Source organism: Oncorhynchus gorbuscha, linkage group LG04, assembly GCF_021184085.1.
Source record: "Oncorhynchus gorbuscha isolate QuinsamMale2020 ecotype Even-year linkage group LG04, OgorEven_v1.0, whole genome shotgun sequence".
Lineage (NCBI taxonomy): Eukaryota > Metazoa > Chordata > Actinopteri > Salmoniformes > Salmonidae > Oncorhynchus > Oncorhynchus gorbuscha.
The window spans coordinates 63,760,737-63,781,145 of record NC_060176.1 but is presented as its reverse complement, the minus strand read 5'-3'; the positions used below and the strand labels follow the sequence as shown (position 1 = coordinate 63,781,145).

The 20,409-nt window shown below is 42.8% G+C and overlaps 1 protein-coding gene across 1 annotated transcript in view; it reads right to left on the bottom strand.

Annotated features, from left to right (window-relative positions):
* Window positions 1-9,050: 9,050 nt before the first annotated feature.
* The window catches only part of jak2b (Janus kinase 2b), a 43,618-nt gene continuing 32,259 nt past the window's right edge, over window positions 9,051-20,409 (bottom strand). The window contains exons 14-24 of the mRNA XM_046347724.1: window positions 19,815-19,942; window positions 19,438-19,576; window positions 18,984-19,135; window positions 18,691-18,841; window positions 18,208-18,344; window positions 17,792-17,981; window positions 14,543-14,667; window positions 14,155-14,327; window positions 12,875-12,992; window positions 10,120-10,233; window positions 9,051-9,849 (exon numbers count right to left, since the gene is read on the bottom strand). Coding sequence (XP_046203680.1) covers window positions 9,742-9,849; window positions 10,120-10,233; window positions 12,875-12,992; window positions 14,155-14,327; window positions 14,543-14,667; window positions 17,792-17,981; window positions 18,208-18,344; window positions 18,691-18,841; window positions 18,984-19,135; window positions 19,438-19,576; window positions 19,815-19,942 — 1,535 coding nt within the window. The 3' untranslated portion in view covers window positions 9,051-9,741. The remainder of the gene's footprint in view (window positions 9,850-10,119; window positions 10,234-12,874; window positions 12,993-14,154; window positions 14,328-14,542; window positions 14,668-17,791; window positions 17,982-18,207; window positions 18,345-18,690; window positions 18,842-18,983; window positions 19,136-19,437; window positions 19,577-19,814; window positions 19,943-20,409) is intronic.

Below are 20,409 nucleotides of genomic sequence, written 5' to 3'. Positions count from 1 at the left end.
GACGCTGTCAGTGTGAGTGGACCAATTCAGTTTGTCTGTGATGTGTATGCCGAGGAACTTAAAACTTGCTACCCTCTCCACTACTGTTCCATCGATGTGGATAGGGGGGTGTTCCTTCTGCTGTTTCCTGAAGTCCACAATCATCTCCTTAGTTTTGTTGACGTTGAGTGTGAGGTTATTTTCCTGACACCACACTCCGAGGGCCCTCACCTCCTCCCTGTAGGCCGTCTCGTCGTTGTTGGTAATCAAGCCTACCACTGTTGTGTCGTCCGCAAACTTGATGATTGAGTTGGAGGCGTGCGTGGCCACGCAGTCGTCGGTGAACAGGGAGTATAGGAGAGGGCTCAGAACGCACCCTTGTGGGGCCCCCGTGTTGAGGATCAGCGGGGAGATGTTGTTGCCTACCCTCACCACCTGGGGGCGGCCCGTCAGGAAGTCCAGTACCCAGTTGCACAGGGCGGGGTCGAGACCCAGGGTCTCGAGCTTGATGACGAGCTTGGAGGGTACTATGGTGTTGAATGCCGAGCTGTAGTCGATGAACAGCATTCTCACATAGGTATTCCTCTTGTCCAGGTGGGTTAGGGCAGTGTGCAGTGTGGTTGAGATTGCATCGTCTGTGGACCTATTTGGGCGGTAAGCAAATTGGAGTGGGTCTAGGGTGTCAGGTAGGGTGGAGGTGATATGGTCCTTGATATGGTCCCCAACAGTATGTTTTCTCTTCACGTAACATAGTCTTTCAGCCACTCTGGTGGCTTCACATCCCGTTTTGGGCGTGCTTGTGGCTCTGTGAGCATTCTCTCTCCTTCACCCTCTTTTTTGTGCATTTTCTGTGTGGCTGGTAGATCTGGAAGAGCTCTGAGGTGTGTTTTGTTCCTTCGTACCTCTTCTGAGCCTGTGTCCACCACATAGGAGCATGGGGCATCCGCTTTCCTCAGCACTATTGCTGGTGTCTTTGAGTTTGTAATCCACACACGTTGACCTTCGGTCAGCTCTGGCCTCTCCTTAGCACGGGGTCTCCGATTAAAGTCTCCAGTTTGCGTTTGTTTCAGACGTTTGTCCCTCTAAGCGAAGGCCTTCCCGTTAGGCCATCGGGGTTTAAGCTGAGCCGGCGAGACAGGCAATGGGGAACGCAGCCTCCTGCCCATCAGGAGCTCGGCAGGCAACGGCCCATGATGCAGTGGTGTAACTCTGTAAGCTAACAGAGCCCTATATGGATCCTTGTTCTTTTTCAGCTCTCTCTGCCTCACCATTACTCTGTGCATGGAGGCTACTGGTCACATGTATGAAGTCATATTCTGCGGCAAAAGCAGAAAAGGAGCTTGTAGAGAACTGGGGAGCGTTATCTGTAACCAGGACCTCAGCGACCCCTTGCCCGGAAAAAATGGACTTTAATCCATTGATAACACCAGCTGATGTGGTTATGGGTGTCTTTGCTATTTCAATGTATCTTGAGTAGTAATCTGCCACTAGCAGATCAGTGTCATTTTTCCAATAGAACAGATCCGCCCCTACCTTTTTGCCATGGCTGTTTTGGCAGCTCCGTTGCCATCATCGGCTCCGGATGACAAGGTTGACATTTTGTACAGACCACACACTGGGCCACTAGCTTGGCAATCTGAGTACTCAGACCAAGCCACCACACTGATTGTTGAGCCCTCAGTCTGCATTTGGTTATCCCCATGTGTCCATCATGCACTCTGTCAAGCATTTCTGGTTGTAGAGTCTCTGGGATAACTATCCGTTGTCCTTTCATGTATATAAACCCTGGATTGCAGATGCTATGTATTGGCCAATGAGCGGCTTTGGTCACAACTCATTTCTTTTTATTTAACATGTATTTAACTAGGCAAGTCAGTTAAAACAAATTCTTATTTTACAGCCTACCCCAGCCAAACCCTCCCCTAACCTGGATGACGCTGGGACAATTGTACGTTGCCTTATGGGTCTCCCAATCACAGCTGGGATCGAACCAGGGTCTGTAGGGACGCCTCTAGCACAGAGATGCAGTGTCGTAGACTGCTGCGCCACTCTGGAGCTCATACAGCAAAGGGAGTTGTGGTTGTATCTATTATATGGTTGTATTAGGTTGGTTGTATCCTACAACATAACCATCGTAGACTACTAAAATGTGCAGTCAAAATTAAGTATTACTGGAATGGAATGGACCAAGACCCACAACCTAATAATTGATTAAATCATGTGTGTATGCTTAGAGTCCATGGTGTGTGCCACCATGGAGAGAACCCCATCATTAATGGTGTAATTTGCCCTTGCCTTGAGAATCAGGCATGTTCATCATTACATAATTGTCTGAAGGAAATTAATGATGAATATTAGGGCAAACTGGTCCATTTACAACATCTGACAGCCCTTTTCAACTGTCCATGCCCCATCTGTTTGGTATCTCAACAGGTTTCCTGCTCTCTGCACAGGAGAAGGAACCATTGAAGATTGTAGACAGTACTACTACATAGCAACACTTGATTCACTGTTTTCACAACGTATGCCAACTCCCACTTCTCCCTCTCACTAGGGTGCATGTCCTCTGAAAGGGATTGGTTTTCCCCTGAGCTTAACCTTTAAAAACAGAGAGCATGGTTGAGTGTGAGAATTCAAGCCAATGTAACACATTTTCCAGAGTTGTATAGTAATAAAATTTCCACAGCAGAAGCAAATACAATCCATACGTTTTTGGACAGTGAGCACTTCTAAAAAATGTGGCATTTTGTATTTAAGACAGAATGTTTCATATAGGCGACAGTATAGAATGTCAGGTTCTTTTTGAGAGTACTTTTAGACATACAGTGGGTATAGAAAGTCAGAATGTTAACCTTTAGTTGCCTTACAGCCTGAAATGAAAACACATCAAATTTGATTTTTTCCCAGCTTTATTTTCACACAGTAAGTAACCCACAATATCCAAGTGAGAAAAATAAAACAAAAACCTCAGTCTTAAACTAACACAGTAAAATACCCTATTTGGATAAGTGAACACCCCCCTGAGTTAATACTTGGTGGAACCACATTTTGCTTGAATTACAGCCATGAGCCTCTTTGAACACTTCTCCACTAACTTTGCACAGCTAGACTGTGCAATATTTGCCCATTGTTCCTTGCAAAATTGTTCACGCTCAGTCAAATTGTAAGGTGACCACTCAGGGGCTGCACTCAAGTCATTCTACATATTCAACAGGATTTTGGTCGGGGCTCTGTCTAGGCCACTCAAGGACATTCACCTTCTTGTCCTTCAGCCACTGTACAGTTGCTTTGGGTCATTGTCATGTTGAAACATGAACCATCTTCAACTTCCTGACAGAGGGCTGCAGGTTCTCCTCAAGAATCTGTCAGTATTTTGCACTGTCCATTTTCCCTTCTATCCTAACAAGTGCTCCAGTTCCTACTAAGAGAAACACCCCCATAACAGGATGCTGCCACCGGCTGGCTTTACTGTAGGCATGGTGCTTTGGGTGTAAAGATGTATTGGGATTTCGCCAGACAGTTCAATTTTGGTCTCATCTGACCATAGAACCCTTTGCCACGGCCTCGGAATCTACAATGTGTTTTTTGGCAAAGCTCAAATGAGACTTGATGTGGCGTTTTTTTCTTTCTTGCCACCCTCCCATAGAAGCCAGATTTGTGGAGCTTGTGATATTGTGGTCACATGCACACATTGACTAGTGTTTGCCAAAATGGCCTGGAGCCCCTTCAAAGTTGACATTGGCTTCTTGGTAGCATCTCTAATCAGTTTCCTTCTTTCCCAGTCATCCAGTTTGGAGGGAGGCCTGATCTATGCAGGATCTGGGTGGTGCCATACACCTTAAACTTCTTAATAATGGTCTTACCTGTGCTCCGAAGGACAGAGAAAGCCTTCGAAATCTTTTCATATCCATCCTGACTCGTGCCTTTCCACAACTTTATCTCGTAGATCTTTTGAAAGTACCTTTCCGCCCATAGTGGATTCTTTGCTTTGAATTGCACTACTCAGCAATAGAGTTCTCTATGAACACTCTGCTTTTATTCTGAACTAATCAAAGTCACTACAAATGGTCACAGATGGAAGCCAATTAGCTTGATTTGTGATCTGGAAGGTGGTTGGTTATACCTCAGCATATTTGCAATTACAATTCTAAGGGTGGGGGGGGGGGGGGTCACCTATTTCAAATAGGGCATTTTACTGTTTTACTTTTAATTCATTTTAATATTTTTTAGAAAGAAACATTTACTTAGATATTGTGGGCTACTGTCTGTAAATAATTGGATGTGTTTTCATTTTAGGCTGTAAGGCAACATCAAAAGGTGAACATTTTGAAAGGGGGGTGGTGACTTTCTATACCCATTGTATCTGTTTTACTGTTAAGAAATTAAAACACTATGTATCCAGTCCCACCATTTGGACAAATTCACTTAGTGTATTAAAGTAGTCAAAAGTGTAGTATTTCTTGCACGCAAGGACTACATCAAGCTTGTGACTCTACAAACTTTTTGGATGAATTTGCAGTTTGTTTTGGATTATGTTTTTCCCAACAGGAACTGAATGGTGAATAATGTCTTGTGCCATTTTGGAGTCTACATTCATCCTAATAAGGAAAATCATGAATTAATCATTTAGTCATATCATTGAAGAAACATTAAGTGGATGCTACCATGATTATGGATAATCATAAATGAATCATGAATGTATGAGTGAGGTTACAGAGGGACAAAGATCATACTCCCCCCAAAATCTTCCCTGTTATTGGTAATTGTGAGAGGGTAGCATTTTGTTACAGCCTCTGAATGGCATAATTATTCATGATTTTTCTTATCAGGATTAATTTATAAGTGTTCAAAAATACCTTACCTACTTAATTAGAAATACAGTTACTCTAGTCATCATTCAATTACTATTGGGCAAAACATAATCCAAAACACAACCAAAACAAACTGCTTGATTAAATAAGCATTCAAACCCTGAGTCAATACATGTTTGATGCACCTTTGGAAGAGATTACAGCTGTGAGTCTCAGTCTCTAAGAGCTTTGCACATCTGGATTGTACAATATTTTGCACATTATTGTTTTTTTAAATACGTCCAGCTCTGTTAAGTTGGTTGTTGATCATTGCGAGACAGCCATTTTCAAGTATTACCATAGATTTTCAAGACAATTTAAGTCAAAACTGTAACTAGGCCACACAGGAACATTTAACATTGTCTTGGTAAGCAACTCCAGTGTATATTTGGCCTTGTGTTTTAGGTTATTTTCCTGTTGAAAGTTGAATGTCTCCCACTGTCTGTTGGAAAGCAGACTGAACCAGTTTTCCTCTAGGAGTTTGCCTGTGCTTAGCCCAATTCCATTAATTTTTTAAATCTTAAACAACCTACCTAATCCTTTCAAATGACAAGCATACCCATATCATGATACAGCCACTGTCATGTTTGGAAATACTGATCGGTACTCAGTGATGTGGTAAATGACCTTTTAATGGCATCAGACCGAGGCTCTGCATCTATCCTCGTGCTCCTAGACCTTAGTGCTGCTTTTGATACCATCGATCACCACATTCTTTTGGAGAGATTGGAAACCCAAATTGGTCTTCACGGACAAGTTCTGGCATGGTTTAGATCTTATCTGTCGGAAAGATATCAGTTTGCCTCTGTGAATGGCTTGCCTCTGACAAATCAACTGTAAATTCCAGTGTTCTTCAAGGTTCTGTTTTAGGACCACTATTGTTTTCACTATATATTTGACCTCTTGGGGATGTCATTCGAAAAGAACATAATGTTAACTTTCACTGTTATGCAGATGACACACAGCTGTATATTTCAATGAAACATGGTGAAGCCCCAAAATTGCCCTTGCTAGAAGCCTGTGTTTCAGACAAGGAAGTGGATGGTTGCAAACTTTCTACTTTTAAACTCGGACAAAACGGAGATGCTTGTTCTAGGTCCCAAGAAACAAAGAGATCTTCTGTTGAATCTGACAATGTTAATAGTTGTACAGTCGTCTCAAATAAAACTGTGAAGGACCTCGGCGATACTCTGGACCCTGATCTCTCTTTTGAACAACATATCAAAACTGTTTCAAGGGCAGATTTTTTTCCATCTACGTAATATTGCAAAAATCAGAAACTTTCTGTCCAAAAATGATGCAGAAAAATGAATCCATGCTTTTGTTACTTCTAGGTTAGACTACTGCAATGCTTTACTTTCCGGCTACCCGGATAAAGCACTAAATAAACTTCAGTTAGTGCTAAATACGGCTGCTAGAATCCTGACTAGAACCCAAAAATTGATCATATTACTCCAGTGCTAGCCTCCCTACACTGGCTTCCTGTCAAGGCAAGGGCTGATGTCAAGGTTTTACTGCTAACCTACAAAGCATTACATGGGCTTTCTCCTACCTATCTCTCTGATTTGGTCCTGCCGTACATACCTACACGTACGCTATGGTCAGAAGACACAGGCCTCCTAATTGTCCCTAGAATTTCTAAGCAAACAGCTGGAGGCAGGTCTTTCTCCTATAGAGCTCCATTTTTATAGAATGGTCTGCCTACCCATGTGAGAGACACAAACTCAGTGGATTGAGTAGGTTGAGTCACTGATGTGATATTCCTGTCTGGGTTGGCGCCCCCCCTTGGGTTGTGCCGTGGCGGAGATCTTTGTGGGCTATACTCGGCCTTGTCTCAGGATGGTAAGTTGGTGGTTGAAGATATCCCTCTAGTGGTGTGGGGGTTGTGCTTTGGCAGTGGGTGGGGTTATATCCTTCCTGTTTGGCCCTGTCTGGGGGTATCATCAGATGGGGCCACAGTGTCTCCTGACCCCTCCTGTCTCAGCCTCCAGTATTTATGCTGCAGTAGTTTGTGTGTCGGGGGGCTAGGGTCAGTTTGTATATCTGGAGTACTTCTCCTGTCTTATCCGGTGTCCTGTGTGAATTTAAGTATGCTCTCTCTAATTCTCTCTTTCTTTATCTCTCTCGGAGGACTTGAGCCCTAGGACCATGCCTCAGGACTACCTGGCATGATGACTCCTTGCTGTCCCCAGACCACCTGGCCGTGCTGCTGCTCCAGTTTCAACTGTTCTGCCTGGAATCCTGACCTGTTCACCCGACGTGCTACCTGTCCCAGACCTATTATTTGACCATGCTGATCATTTATGAATATTTGAACATCTTGGCCATGTTCTGTCATAATCTCCACCCGGCACAGCCAGAAGAGGACTGGCCACCCCTCATAGCCTGGTTCCTCTCTAGGTTTCTTCCTAGGTTTTGGCTTTTCTAGAGAGTTTTTCCTAGCCACCGTGCTTCAACACCTGCATTGCTTGCTGTTTGGGGTTTTAGGCTGGGTTTCTGTACAGCACTTTGAGATATCAGCTGATGTACAAAGAGCTATATAAATACATTTGATGTGTTGTATTTGCCCCAAAATAATGTTTTTTATTCAAGAACAAAAGTGTATTTCTTTGCCACAGTTTTTGCAGTATTTCTTTAGTGCCTTATTGAAAACAGAATGCATTTTTTTTATTTGCAAAAATTTCTGTACATGCTTTCTTCTTTTCACCCTGCCATTTAAATTAGTATTGCGGAGTAACTACAATGTTGTTGATCCAACTTCAGTTTTATATCACAGCCATTGAAGTCTTTAATGGTTTTAAAATCACAATTGGCCTCATGGTGAAATCCCTGAGTGGTTTCCTTCCTCTCCGGCAACTGAGTTAGGAAGGACGCTTGTATCTTTGTAGTGACTGGGTGTATTGATACACCATGCAACATGTAATTAATAACTTCCCCATGCTCAAATGGGGATTCAATGTCTGCTTTTATTTTATTTTTACCGATCTACCAATTGGTGACCTTCTTTGTAAGGCATTGGAAAACCTCCCTGGTTTTCTTGGTTGAATGTGTGCTTGGGACCAAAAGATACTTTTATGTGTGGGGTAGAGAGATGGGGTAGTCATTCAAAAATCATGTTAAACACTATTATTGCAAACAGCATGAGTCCATGCAACTTATGTGTCTTGCTATGAACATTTTTATTCCTGAATGTATTTAGGCTTGCCATAACAAAGAGGTTGATTACTTATTGACTCAAGACATTCCAGCTTTTCATTTTTAATTAATTTGTAAAAATGTCTAAAATCATAATTCGACTTTGACATTATGGGGTATTGTGTGTAGATCAGTGACACACAATCTCAATTTAATCCATTTTAAAATCAGGCTGTAACAAAATGCTGAAAAAGTCAAGGGGTGTGAATACTTTCTGAAGGCACTGTATGTATGAAAATACCCTCAAATAAGATCTGTCATTCTGTACTGCCACTTCATATGAAACATTTGATCTCAAATCCAAAGTATAAAGTATGGAATATAAAGCCAAAAAAATAAAGAAATATTCAATGTCCAAATACATATGGAGGGGAATGCATGTAGACACATTTTAACAAATAGAAGAATCTGTCATAATCTTTGAAAAACGTCAGTAAACTTGTACCTGGGTTCATTCACTGACCAGTTGTGACCCCTGGATTTGATACACTAGTTTGTAACACTCACATTTTGTAATGACGTGGGGAGAAAATGCATGAGATGTTGCAATAATAAAGTAGCTCTAGGAAAAATAAAGTATCTCTAGGAACTTAAAGGCCAGTGGTGTCAAGTATTTGAAAGGGATTGTGTAGGACTATGCACCATAATGTCTTGATAGAGTTCAATGTTAGCTGACAAACCCAACTAGTGAAATTGAAGAGCTCATGTCACACTAAGATTATACTGATAGTGTGACCCTATACAAATGAAAGAGATCTTGTGATTTGAGGAGTGATATGATGAGTAGCCTGTTCGGTTGAAGGGATATTTTTAGAATGGACATGGGATATGGAAGGAATGAGTGTCACACACTCTCAACTACTTTTGAACTATCCTCAAGCAGAGTTCTGCCTGTGTACAAAGTATCAGAAGAGTCCTATAATCTGTACTGACCTTGAACATAGTATTATTGACTGTAAGGCCAGCAGAATAAATTACTGACCCCACTAACGGGTTTTGAAAAACATTCTACAACCCTTTTTCATATAGCATGGATATATATTTTAATCTTACAACACCTGCTTCACAATGGAATTTTAAATCAATGGATTTTTAAATCTCTAACTGTACTTCATTTACACTGACTTCTGGTCTAACATTTCAAATACAGACTGCACTGTATTCTTTTCATTTTATAAAATTATAAAATCCTCTTGACATATGTACACAAATATATGTATATACATACATAAAACGACACAAATAAAAAGAAGAAACATTCCGTTCCATCAGTCCAGCATACTTTCATTTTTCAGATGGGGGGACAGAAAGGTGAAGGCTAGCCCTGCTAGCTTAGAAAACAAAGGGCTGGAGAAGAAGAGAAAAAAACACACTCTCAAGAGAAATGAGACCTTGTTTGATACAAGTGTCTCTATAGTGTCCTGGTAGAAGATCTTGTTCTCAGTCCAATCTATTGCCACACTGCAAAAGGACAGGGGGGGGGCGGTCACACACACACACACACACACACACACACACACACACACACACACACACACACACACACACACACACACACACACACACACACACACACACACACACACACACACACACACACACACACACACACACACACACACACACACACACACACACACACACACACACACACACACGGCAACCAAGTGAATGCAGAAAAACAGTCTCTTAGAAGAGGGGCACTTAGGGTGTTTGTCTACGTATCCTTGCTGTCACGGAACAGGTCGACACGCAGGGCCAGCTCCTTGAAAGAGGGCCGCAAACATGGGTCTTTATCCCAGCATTCCTGCATTATCTCATGCATCTGAGAGAACGAGAGAGAGAACCAAAGACATGTTTATTTGGGATGGTCACAACTGGTAGCCTTCCTATGGTATATATTCATTGAAATCTGATTGTAACATAAACATGTTAACACTCACTCACATTGCTCAGTTAAGGTACTAAGTTAACTGTGGAAACCGCAACCCCTCTTTTACACATATGACACTGCATCATTAAGGAAGGCAAACGCACTATATAGACTGAACAATGCAAGACAAAACGGACATAATGACTACAACCCAGCCCTTACCTCCATGGGACAGCCCACAGGTTGAGGCAGCCTGCTGCCCGACTTGAGGAGCTCAATGAGATGATAAACAATCAGCTGGCCCTTCTTGTCATTACCCATCATGCCCATGAACATCTGAGGATGTGGAGAAAGGTTGGTTGGTCAGGTGTGAACTACAAATGATCAAACAAATATATGTAAACTAGGTCAGTGTAACGCAGGGATGTTAGCAGTTTTTTTTAGGTCTCTATTGCACACATACAGTATACTTTCCTTTATGTGCAGGCTCATGTGTAAACAAGTAGACTCAAGTAGAGTCTGTGACAATGTGTCTTAACATACAGTGCCTTCAGAAAGTACTCACACTCCTTCAATTTTTTTCTTATTTGGTAGTGTTACAAATTAGGATTATGATGGATTTCATTGTATTTGTTGGTCATTGATCTACACAAAATACTCTAATGCCAAAAAAAGCTAATATTTATGAAACATATGAAAAATAAAACACTTACATATATCTTGATTAGATAAGTATACACCCCCCTGAGGCAATACATGTTAGAACCCCCTTTGGCAGTAATTACAACTTTGGCAGTAATTTTGGGGTAAATCTGAGTACAATCAGAATCTCAGAGATTTACAATATTAACATTCTTTAAGCTCTGTCAAGTTGGTTGTTAATCATTGCTTAACAGCCATTTTCAAGTACGGCTATAGATTGTCAAGCCGATTTCAGTCAAAACTGTAGCTAGGCCACTCAGGAACATTCAATGTCGTCTCGGTAAGCAACCAGTGTAGATTTGGACTTGTGCTTTAGGCTATTGTCCTGCTGAAAGGTGCAATTTTCTCCAAATGTGTTGGAATTAATTAGACTGAACCAGGTTTTCCTCTAGGATTTTGCCCGTGCTTAGCTGTATTCGTCCCTAACACGGACGACGCTAGGCCAATTGTGCGTCGCCCCACGGACCTCCCGGTCGCGACAGAGCCTGGGCGCGAACCCAGAGTCTCTGGTGGCACAGCTAGCGCTGCGATGCAGTGCCCCTAGACCACTGCGCCACCTGGGAGGCCCCCATAGTTTGTTTTAACAGGCTATGTGATCTTAACGTAGTCTGAGGTCAGTAGGCTTTGCATATACAGTGGGGCAAAAAAGTATTTAGTCAGCCACCAATTGTGCAAGTTCTCAAACTTAAAAAGATGTGAGAGGCCTGTAACTCTGACAGACAAAATGAGAGAAAAAAAACCCCAGAAAATCACATTGTAGGATTTTTAATGAATTTATTTGCAAATTATGGTGGAAAATAAGTATTTGGTCAATAACAAAAGTTTATCTCAATACTTTATTATATACCCTTTGTTTGCAATGACAGAGGTCAAACATTTTCTGTAAGTCTTTTGACCCATTCCTCCATGCAGATCTCCTCTAGAGCAGTGATGTTTTGGGGCTGTTGCTTGGCAACACGGACTTTCAACTCCCTCCAAAGATTTTCTATGGGGTTGAAATCTGGAGACTGGCTAGGCCACTCCAGGACCTTGAAATGCTTCTTACGAAGCCACTCCTTCGTTGCCCGGGCGGTGTGTTTGGGATCATTGCCATGCTGAATGACCCAGCCACGTTTCATCTTCAATGCCCTTGCTGATGGAAGGAGGTTTTCACTCAAAATCTCACGATACATGGCCCCATTCATTCTTTCCTGTACACGAAACAGTCGTCCTGGTCCCTTTGCAGAAAAACAGCCGCAAAGCATGATGTTTCCACCCCCATGCTTCACAGTAGGTATGGTGTTCTTTGGATGCAACTCAGCATTCTTTGTCCTCCAAACACAACGCGTTGAGTTTTTACCAAAAAGTTCTATTTTGGTTTCATCTGACCATATGACATTCTCCCAATCTTCTTCTGGATCATCCAAATGCTCTCTAGCAAACTTCAGACGGGCCTGGACATGTACTGGCTTAAGCAGGGGGACACGTCTGGCACTGCAGGATTTGAGTCTCTGGCGGCGTAGCGGCGTAGTGTGTTACTGATGGTAGGCTTTGTTACTTTGGTCCCAGCTCTCTGCAGGTCATTCAATAGGTTCTGGGATTTTTACTCACCGTTCTTGTGATCATTTTTGAACCCACGTGGTGAGATCTTGCGTGGAGCCCCAGTTCGAGGGAGATTATCAGTGGTCTTGTATGTCTTCCATTTCCTAATAATTGCTCCCACAGTTGATTTCCTCAAACCAAGCTGCTTACCTATTGCAGATTCAGTCTTACCAGCCTGGTGCAGGTCTACAATTTTGTTTCTGGTGTCCTTTGACAGCTCTTCGGTCTTGGCCATAGTGGAGTTTGGAGTGTGACTGTTTGAGGTTGTGGACAGGTGTCTTTTATACTGATAACAAGTTCAAACAGGTGCCATTAATACAGGTAACGAGTGGAGGACAGAGGAGTCTCTTAAAGAAGAAGTTACAGGTCTATGAGAGCCAGAAATCTTGCTTGTTTGTAGGTGACCAAATACTTATTTTCCACCATAATTTGCAAATAAATTCATTAAAAATCCTACAATGTGATTTTCTGGATTTTTTTCTCTCATTTTGTCTGTCACATTTGAAGTGTACTACCTATGATGAAAATTACAGGCCTCTCATCGTTTTAAGTGGGAGAACTTGCACAATTGGTGGCTGACTAAATACTTTTTTGCCCCACTGTACAAGTATCAAGTATTTAATGAGACAACATATTAGCTGTATTTGAAGAAGAAAAAAATAATCATAGAAGGGAGAGAGAGGGATGAACTCACTGCAGGAGGGCTGCAGTTCTTGTCGCTGTGGGTGAACAGTTCATAGAGCACTACGCCAAAGCTCCAGATGTCAGAAGCCACAGAGAACTTGCTTTCCGTCAGAGACTCTGGGGCATACCTGCACAACAACACAAAAAAGTGTCCCAAATCTCTCTCTTATTCTTCTCTCAAAAAAAGGATGACTAGGAATTACAGTTACACCACATAGGAAGCCAAGGAAATGAGTGAAAACGAACAGCTAAAGCACAAATCTAACACAGGAACAAACAATAAAGTCAGGAACAAGATTGCACAGTTCATAGAACTCTAAACTAGGGCTGGACGATATGTTCAAAATACAGTATCATATCACAATATTATCCACATTTGTTTACAGAATGATGGCATTTGACAGTTGTTTATGTTTTTGAATAATAAAAGTTCTAAATAAGCTTCGAGTAGTGCATGACCCTAGGATGGCAACACAAATTCAAAGTGGATTTAATGGGGCTTTCTCTATTCTGACTGTTTTAAAACAGGGGTGTCAAACTCATTCCATGGCCATGTGTCTGCTGGTATTTGGTTTCACCTTTCAATTTGTATCCAATTAAGATCTAGACAACCAGGTGAGGGGAGTTCCTAACTAATCAGTGACTCTAATTAATCTAATCGCGTACACGGGAGGAGTGAACTCCATGCAATGAGTTTTGACACGTGTTTTAAACTGTTTAGTCAACTTCAAAATAATTTTCAGCATTTACCAATTTTTGCTATCATTTCCACACTGAGGCTTGTTTGTTTTGTCTTTATCATCAAAAAGTCACTTTTCCCTTATTTTTCTCTGTAACCGTGTTTCCATCCACAGTTTTTATGCGAGTAAAGGCAAACTGTATAAATAATCATCACGACAGCTTTGTTAGAAACAGGAAGTTTCAGTACAATTTTATAAATTCTGGCAGATGAATTTCTTCATTCGACGTTGCGATCCTTTTGTGTCTGTAAAAACGTGCGAGAAATGGAGGTGGAAATGCCTCAATACCGGTATGTAGTAATTATATGTAAACCGCCTGGTCCTACTTTAAACGATTATGTTGGTTGACTTCAAGAAATATCATTGGTCACTACAAAAATAAAAACTTTTCTGCCAGTGACCGAATAAAACTTTCCCTCCAGGATTTGCGGGGTTTTTAAAAATGATTTTCACAATATGCAATAATTTCAATGATGATAATAAGCAGGGAATTGTTAATTTTGCTAAAAAAGATAGCAGAATCCTGGAGGGGCTGCTAAAGGTGTCTAACCAGAAGATGGGGCTCTCTCCAGGCTCCTTGACCATATAGTACTCCTTGTCCTGGGGCAGGACTTTGCTCAGGCCAAAGTCCCCTATCTTCACCCTCAGCTCACTCTCTACCAGGATGTTACGGGTTGCCAGATCTCTGTGGATGTAGCGCTTGGTTGCCAGGTACTCCATACCCTGCGCACACAAAAGAACAAAGACAAAAACGTTCAGACCTCATACATGCTTTACCTTTACTTCCCACTAGGTTGCAGTCTGTATTAGAATGTTATGAACTATCACCATATGGTAAACATCAGGCATCAGTTGAGGGTAGATATCTGGATATGGAAGAGTAAAACCATTATAATCAAAAGGTTAAAGTTACTTTCATATCTGGTCACTATCAGTACCTTGCATATCTGAGCGGTATAATGCACCAGTTTCATGTGGTCTATTCTCTGCTTGTTCTTGATGAGGTAATCTCTCAGACTCCCATAGGGCAGGTATTCCATGATCAGTCGCAGGTTTCTCCGGCCTGCAGACAACAAACAAATAGAGAAACATTCACCTCTGCACTGACTTAGGATTCTACGAATAACTTGCTGAACTTGTCTTGTCTTCTGACTGAATTAAAAGGATCTGTTGGAGTTACAAGGCAACTACTATTCACCTTCTGTGCACCAGCGACTCCTGTGGCGGGCCGGGCGCAGTGCGAGCTAACCAAGGTTGCCAGGTGCACGGTGTTTCCTCCGACACATTGGTGTGGCTGGCTTCCGGGTTGGATGCGCGCTGTGTTAAGAAGCAGTGCGGCTTGGTTGGGTTGTGTATCGGAGGACGCATGACTTTCAACCTTCATCTCTCCCGAGCCCGTACAGGAGTTGTAGTGATGAGACAAGATAGTAGCTACTAACAATTGGATACCACGAAATTGGGGAGAAAAAGGGGGTACATTTTTTTTTAAACACAAAAAAAAGGGTTAGGGTTAGGGTTAACCCTAACCCTAGACTTATCTTTTCAGAAGCAAACGGGTTACTAATGATCGGATCCTGGATTAACAGGTTACTGGATCTTCGACTTCGCCCACGACTGTGTGGCCATGCACGACTATCACCATTATCAAGTTCGCTGACGACACAACGGTGGTAGGCCTGATCACAGGCAACAATAAGTCAGCCTACAGGGAGGAGGTCAGTGACTGGCAGCGTGGTGCCGTTCCCCTCACGGAGCTGTGAGGGGAACGGCACCTCAGTACCTCCAGGCTCTGATCAGGCCCTACACCCAAACAAGGGCACTGCGTTCATCCACCTCTGGCCTGCTCGCCTCCCTACCACTGAGGAAGTACAGTTCCCGCTCAGCCCAGTCAAAACTGTTCGCTGCTCTGGCCCCCCAATTGTGGAACAAACTCCCTCACGACGCCAGGACAGCGGAGTCAATCACCACCTTCCGGAGACACCTGAAACCCCACCTCTTTAAGGAATACCTAGGATAGGATAAAGTAATCCTTCTCACCCCCCTCAAAAGATTTAGATGCACTATTGTAAAGTGGCTGTTCCACTGGATGTCATAAGGTGAATGCACCAATTTGTAAGTCGCTCTGGATAAGAGCGTCTGCTAAATGACTTAAATGTAAATGTTAAATGGTTATGCTACAGAGGGTTATGCGGACAGCCCAGTACATCACTGGGGCCGAGCTCCCTGCCATCCAGGGCCTCTATATCAGGCGGTGTGAAAAGGCGGCCTGGAAAATCATCAAAGACCCCAACCACCCAAGCCATTTTACAATTTTCTCTGCTGCCGCATCGCAAGAGGTACTGGTGTATCAAGTCTGACACCAACAGGCTCTTGAACATCTTATAGCCCCAAGCAATACGGACCGAGTTTACCTTGCATCTTATTGACCTTATATTTCCGTGTCTCGACGCACACTTATAGGGCCCTACACACTCACGCCATCATTTGCTCACTCACACAAAATATGAACATACATTTATACACTCTACATACCCACTCACATGCAAGCTGCTGCTACTCTGTTTATTTTATCCTGTTGCCTAGTCCCCTTACCCCTACACATATCTACCTCCATCACTCCAGTATCCCTGCACATTGTAAATATGGTCTTGGAACCGACCATGTACATAGTATGTTTACTTACTTATTGTGTTCTTCATATTTCATCTTATTTCTCATGTGTTTTTTTTCTAGTATTACATTGTTATTGATTATTGCATGGTTGGATTTTGAGTTTGCAAGAAAGACATTTCACTGTACTTGTGCATGTGACATTAAAACTTTCAACTTGAGCCTTAAAAGGGATACTTCAGGGTTTTGGCAATGAAGCGTTAGCGCAATGGCTGGAAGTTTATGGGTATCTGCTAGCATGCTAGTACATTGAATAAAAATATTAAAGCAACATGTAAAGTGTTGGTCCCGTGTTTCATGACCTGAAATAAAAGATCCCAGAAATGTTCCATACGCACAATAAGCTTCTTTCGCTCAAATTTTGTGCACGAATTTGTTTACATCCCTGTTAGTGGGAATTTCTCCTTTGACAAGATAATCCATCCACCTGACAGGTGTGGCATATCAAGAAGCTGATTAAACTGTATCATCATTACACCAGTGCACCTTGTGCTGGGGACAATAAAAGGCCACTCTAAAATGTGCAGTTTTGTCACACAACCTAATGACACAGATGTCTCAAGTTTTGAGGGAGTGTGAAATTAGCATGCTGATTGCAGGAATGTCCACCAGAGCTGTTGCCAGATAATTGCATGTTCATTTCTCTACCATAAGCTACCTCCAACTTCGTTTTAGAGAATTTGGCATTACGTCAAACCGGCCTCACAACCGCAGACCACGTTAACCACGCCAGCCCAGGACCTCCACACCCAGCCTCTCCACCTGCGGGATCGTCTGAGAACAGCCACCAGGACAGCTGATTAAACAGAGTATTTCTGTCTGTAATAAAGCCCTTTTGTGGGGAAAAAATGATTCTGATTGACTGGGGCTGGCTCCCCAGTGGGTGGGCGTATGCCCTCCCAGGCCCACCTATGGCTGCGCCCCTGCACAGTCATGTGAATTCCATAGATTAGGGCCTAATTTATTTATTTCAACTGATTGATTTACTCAGTAATATCATTGAAATTGTTGCATGTTGAGTTAATAGTTTTGTTCAGTATAAATACCCATAGACTTCCAGTCATTGCGTTAATGCTAGTTAGCATTGGCTCGCACAACTACTGTACCTCTAACTTCCTTCATACTGGACACAGAGACATAAGTTGTTGCCATATGTAGGACAGTGACTTGTAAAGTGAACTGAGGAGTTTGCTCCTCTCCTCGATTGCCTACTCCGGCCAAAGATACTCAGGTGTATCCTATTGCAGAATTGTTTTGAAATCTGCAACACCCCCTTTGAATCACCTGTTGTTTTCTCGGAGGAGAAAATCATGCACATGTAAAATGGTATGCTACTTATCCATGTATAGATCTATACATGGATGTACCTTACCACTTTACATACGTATTTTGGGATTCCTCTTCTGTAAACGTAATTTGCCTGATGACGCAGTAGTGGAGAGTAATTTCAATTGTACCTTTTTCGAAAGGAGGAGAGGACGCGAGGAATCAAGCCAATCCCACACGTCACACGGTACCTGCGCTGTAAGACACTCCTTTGTATTTGACGATATTCTCATGCTGAAGAGACTTGAGGATCTCGATCTCCCTCTCAAAGTCCCGCATGTGCTCTGCCGTGCTGTGCTGAAGCTTCTTCACAGCCACAACCTCCCCCGTGTTGTCCTGGAGTGGGTCGTACCGGCACATCTCCACACTGCCAAAGTTACCCTGATGGAAGAAACCAACATGATTAAGTAGGACGGAAGAGATGACATTAAATTCAGCTGATTACTTAATGAAGCGCTTTGAGACGGAATCAGACACATCCACAAACGAGAACACTGTGTGGTGTTCAAAGACCATGAATGATCATCTGTGGTCATCATTGTTCATGACAATGAGTGTGATTCCTTAGCTTGTGGCCATCATTGGCTATGACACTGTGGTTCCTTACCTTGCCTAACTGCTGTAGGAAGATGAGGTGTCTCTCCTCAAACTGGACTGGCTCTTGGTTCTCAAAAGCCCCAGTGACCCATGGTGACGCTGCTGTTCTGTTTGGCAGGAGGTCACTCTCCACAATCAGCTCATATTCTGTGGGCAAAAACAGCACAATGTCAAATCACACAGACATGTTCAAGAATGACAGTATTCTTTGCAGAGACTTATTTTTTCCATGTCTGCTTGGATTCTCCCCATCTCTTTTAAGCCTCTAGCAGCACTTGGTCAACCTAAAACACAAACACCGGTAACAGCCTAGATATAATATAGGCTGGTAATATGGCCACCATTACACCCATAATTTCCTCTTCCTATAACAACATGATGTGTGACAATTATAATAATCAATAATCTTGAGACAATCAACTCAATGAAGAGACCGTAGGACCCATCAGTATGACCCAGTTTAAATCTGCAATGACTGTAGCAATGCACTGACCAGGTGTGAACAGGCTGTTGAGGTCCCTGATGATGACCCTGAAAGAGGGTCTGAACGTGGGCTCGTAGTCCATGCAGCTGGTGATCAGGTTAGCAAGCTCAGTCCACTTAGGAGCAGGCAGCTGGTGGCGGTCCTCGTAAAAGAGGTTTTTCTGAACCAAAGAATCATTAGATGTATGTTTGTTTGTAGTAGGACTGCTTGTAGTAGGACTGCATATCAAGTTGCATTAGTGTAAACATACTGCTACATATTTCTAAAACATAACCTACTGGTATAGCTGATGTGATCCTCACCTTAGAGTTGTCCAGTGTTGCCAGTGGTTTCTCCCCTCCACTGCAGATCTCCCACAGCGTTGTGCCAAAGCTCCACTTGTCTGCTGCAAGGCTCAGGTTGGTAGAATCCTCAATACATTCAGGAGGCACCCAGGGGATTCGCTCAACCAAAACTGGGCCAGACCATAATATGTAATTAATAATTAATTGACAATCAATTCACACAGCATTTAGTGTTCAATAATCATAACTCTGAAATAGTACAATATGATTTGAATATAATATCTAGGTTGTAATATTTTAAGATGTGAAAGGTCATAAAAACTGAGGTATTCAAGGATTTTTGGAGGTGTGGCTCAGGTCAAAGCTGGGGTAACTTCGTGCACACAACTGAGTTTTGATGGATAAACGTTGCCCCCTTCTGGCAGCCTAGTGGTAACACCGGTGTATCAGAGGAAGAGAGAGGAGAACTCACTATCTTTGGGCAGGACAGTGATGCTGACACCAGGGTCACTCAGCTTGATGAAGGGTGGATTCCCAGTTTTCCGATCCTCTTCCCGGATCAGCAGGACGTTCTTGGCACAGACATTCCCATGAACAAGGTTCTTTTCCTCCTGCGGGATTGAGGGGAGGGGACAGTCAGGAGGGGAGGAGACGGGACAGTCAAGAGGGGATGGAACAGTTAGGAGCAGAGGTGCATCACACCAACTAACTAAACATTCACAAACTTCCTGCAGGAACTGATGGACTGGTGCAGTCTGTGGCTTGTAACGCTGAGAATGTATAATTATCCATAGATTCCCTTTATCAATGAGCAGCCATGTCTGTAGTACAGGTTGGGTTCAGCCTTACCAGGAAGTGCATGGCCCAGGCAAGCTGCTTGGCCACTTGAAGCTTCCACAAGATGTTGACTGAGTTTTTGTTCTTCTTCAGGTATGTGTCCAGGGAGCCAAACTTCACATACTCCTGCACCATGATATCTGTAAGAGTTAACAACATTTTTACAGGGGTTAAAACACAAGACATTGTCCCAAAGGATTTATCAAATGCCACTATTAATGAACCTTTTTGCAATAAAGCATAAATATCGCTATATCAGCTTTCATCGAATCCATCCCTCCAGTCATATGCAGCACTACATTACATACCAGAGACAACATGGGTCAATCTAAAAGCAGCAGAGGAACACTCATAGGGCACAGAGGATGGCAGATTAAGAATGGTCAGGTAAGAGGGTTTTGATGAAACAGCTCGGTATTGTAATCCCCCTAAGAATAGCCCACCTTGACTCTACTGTGGTCTCTTCTTCAGGTTACACAGATTATTACAACGGGTCAGAGGATCATCAGTCACAGTAGGGTAGTGGACATTAAAGGATAATAACCTAAGCTTAAAACGCAGGCAGGTATTATGGATGGAGGGACACACTCATTCACTTGCTTTATCT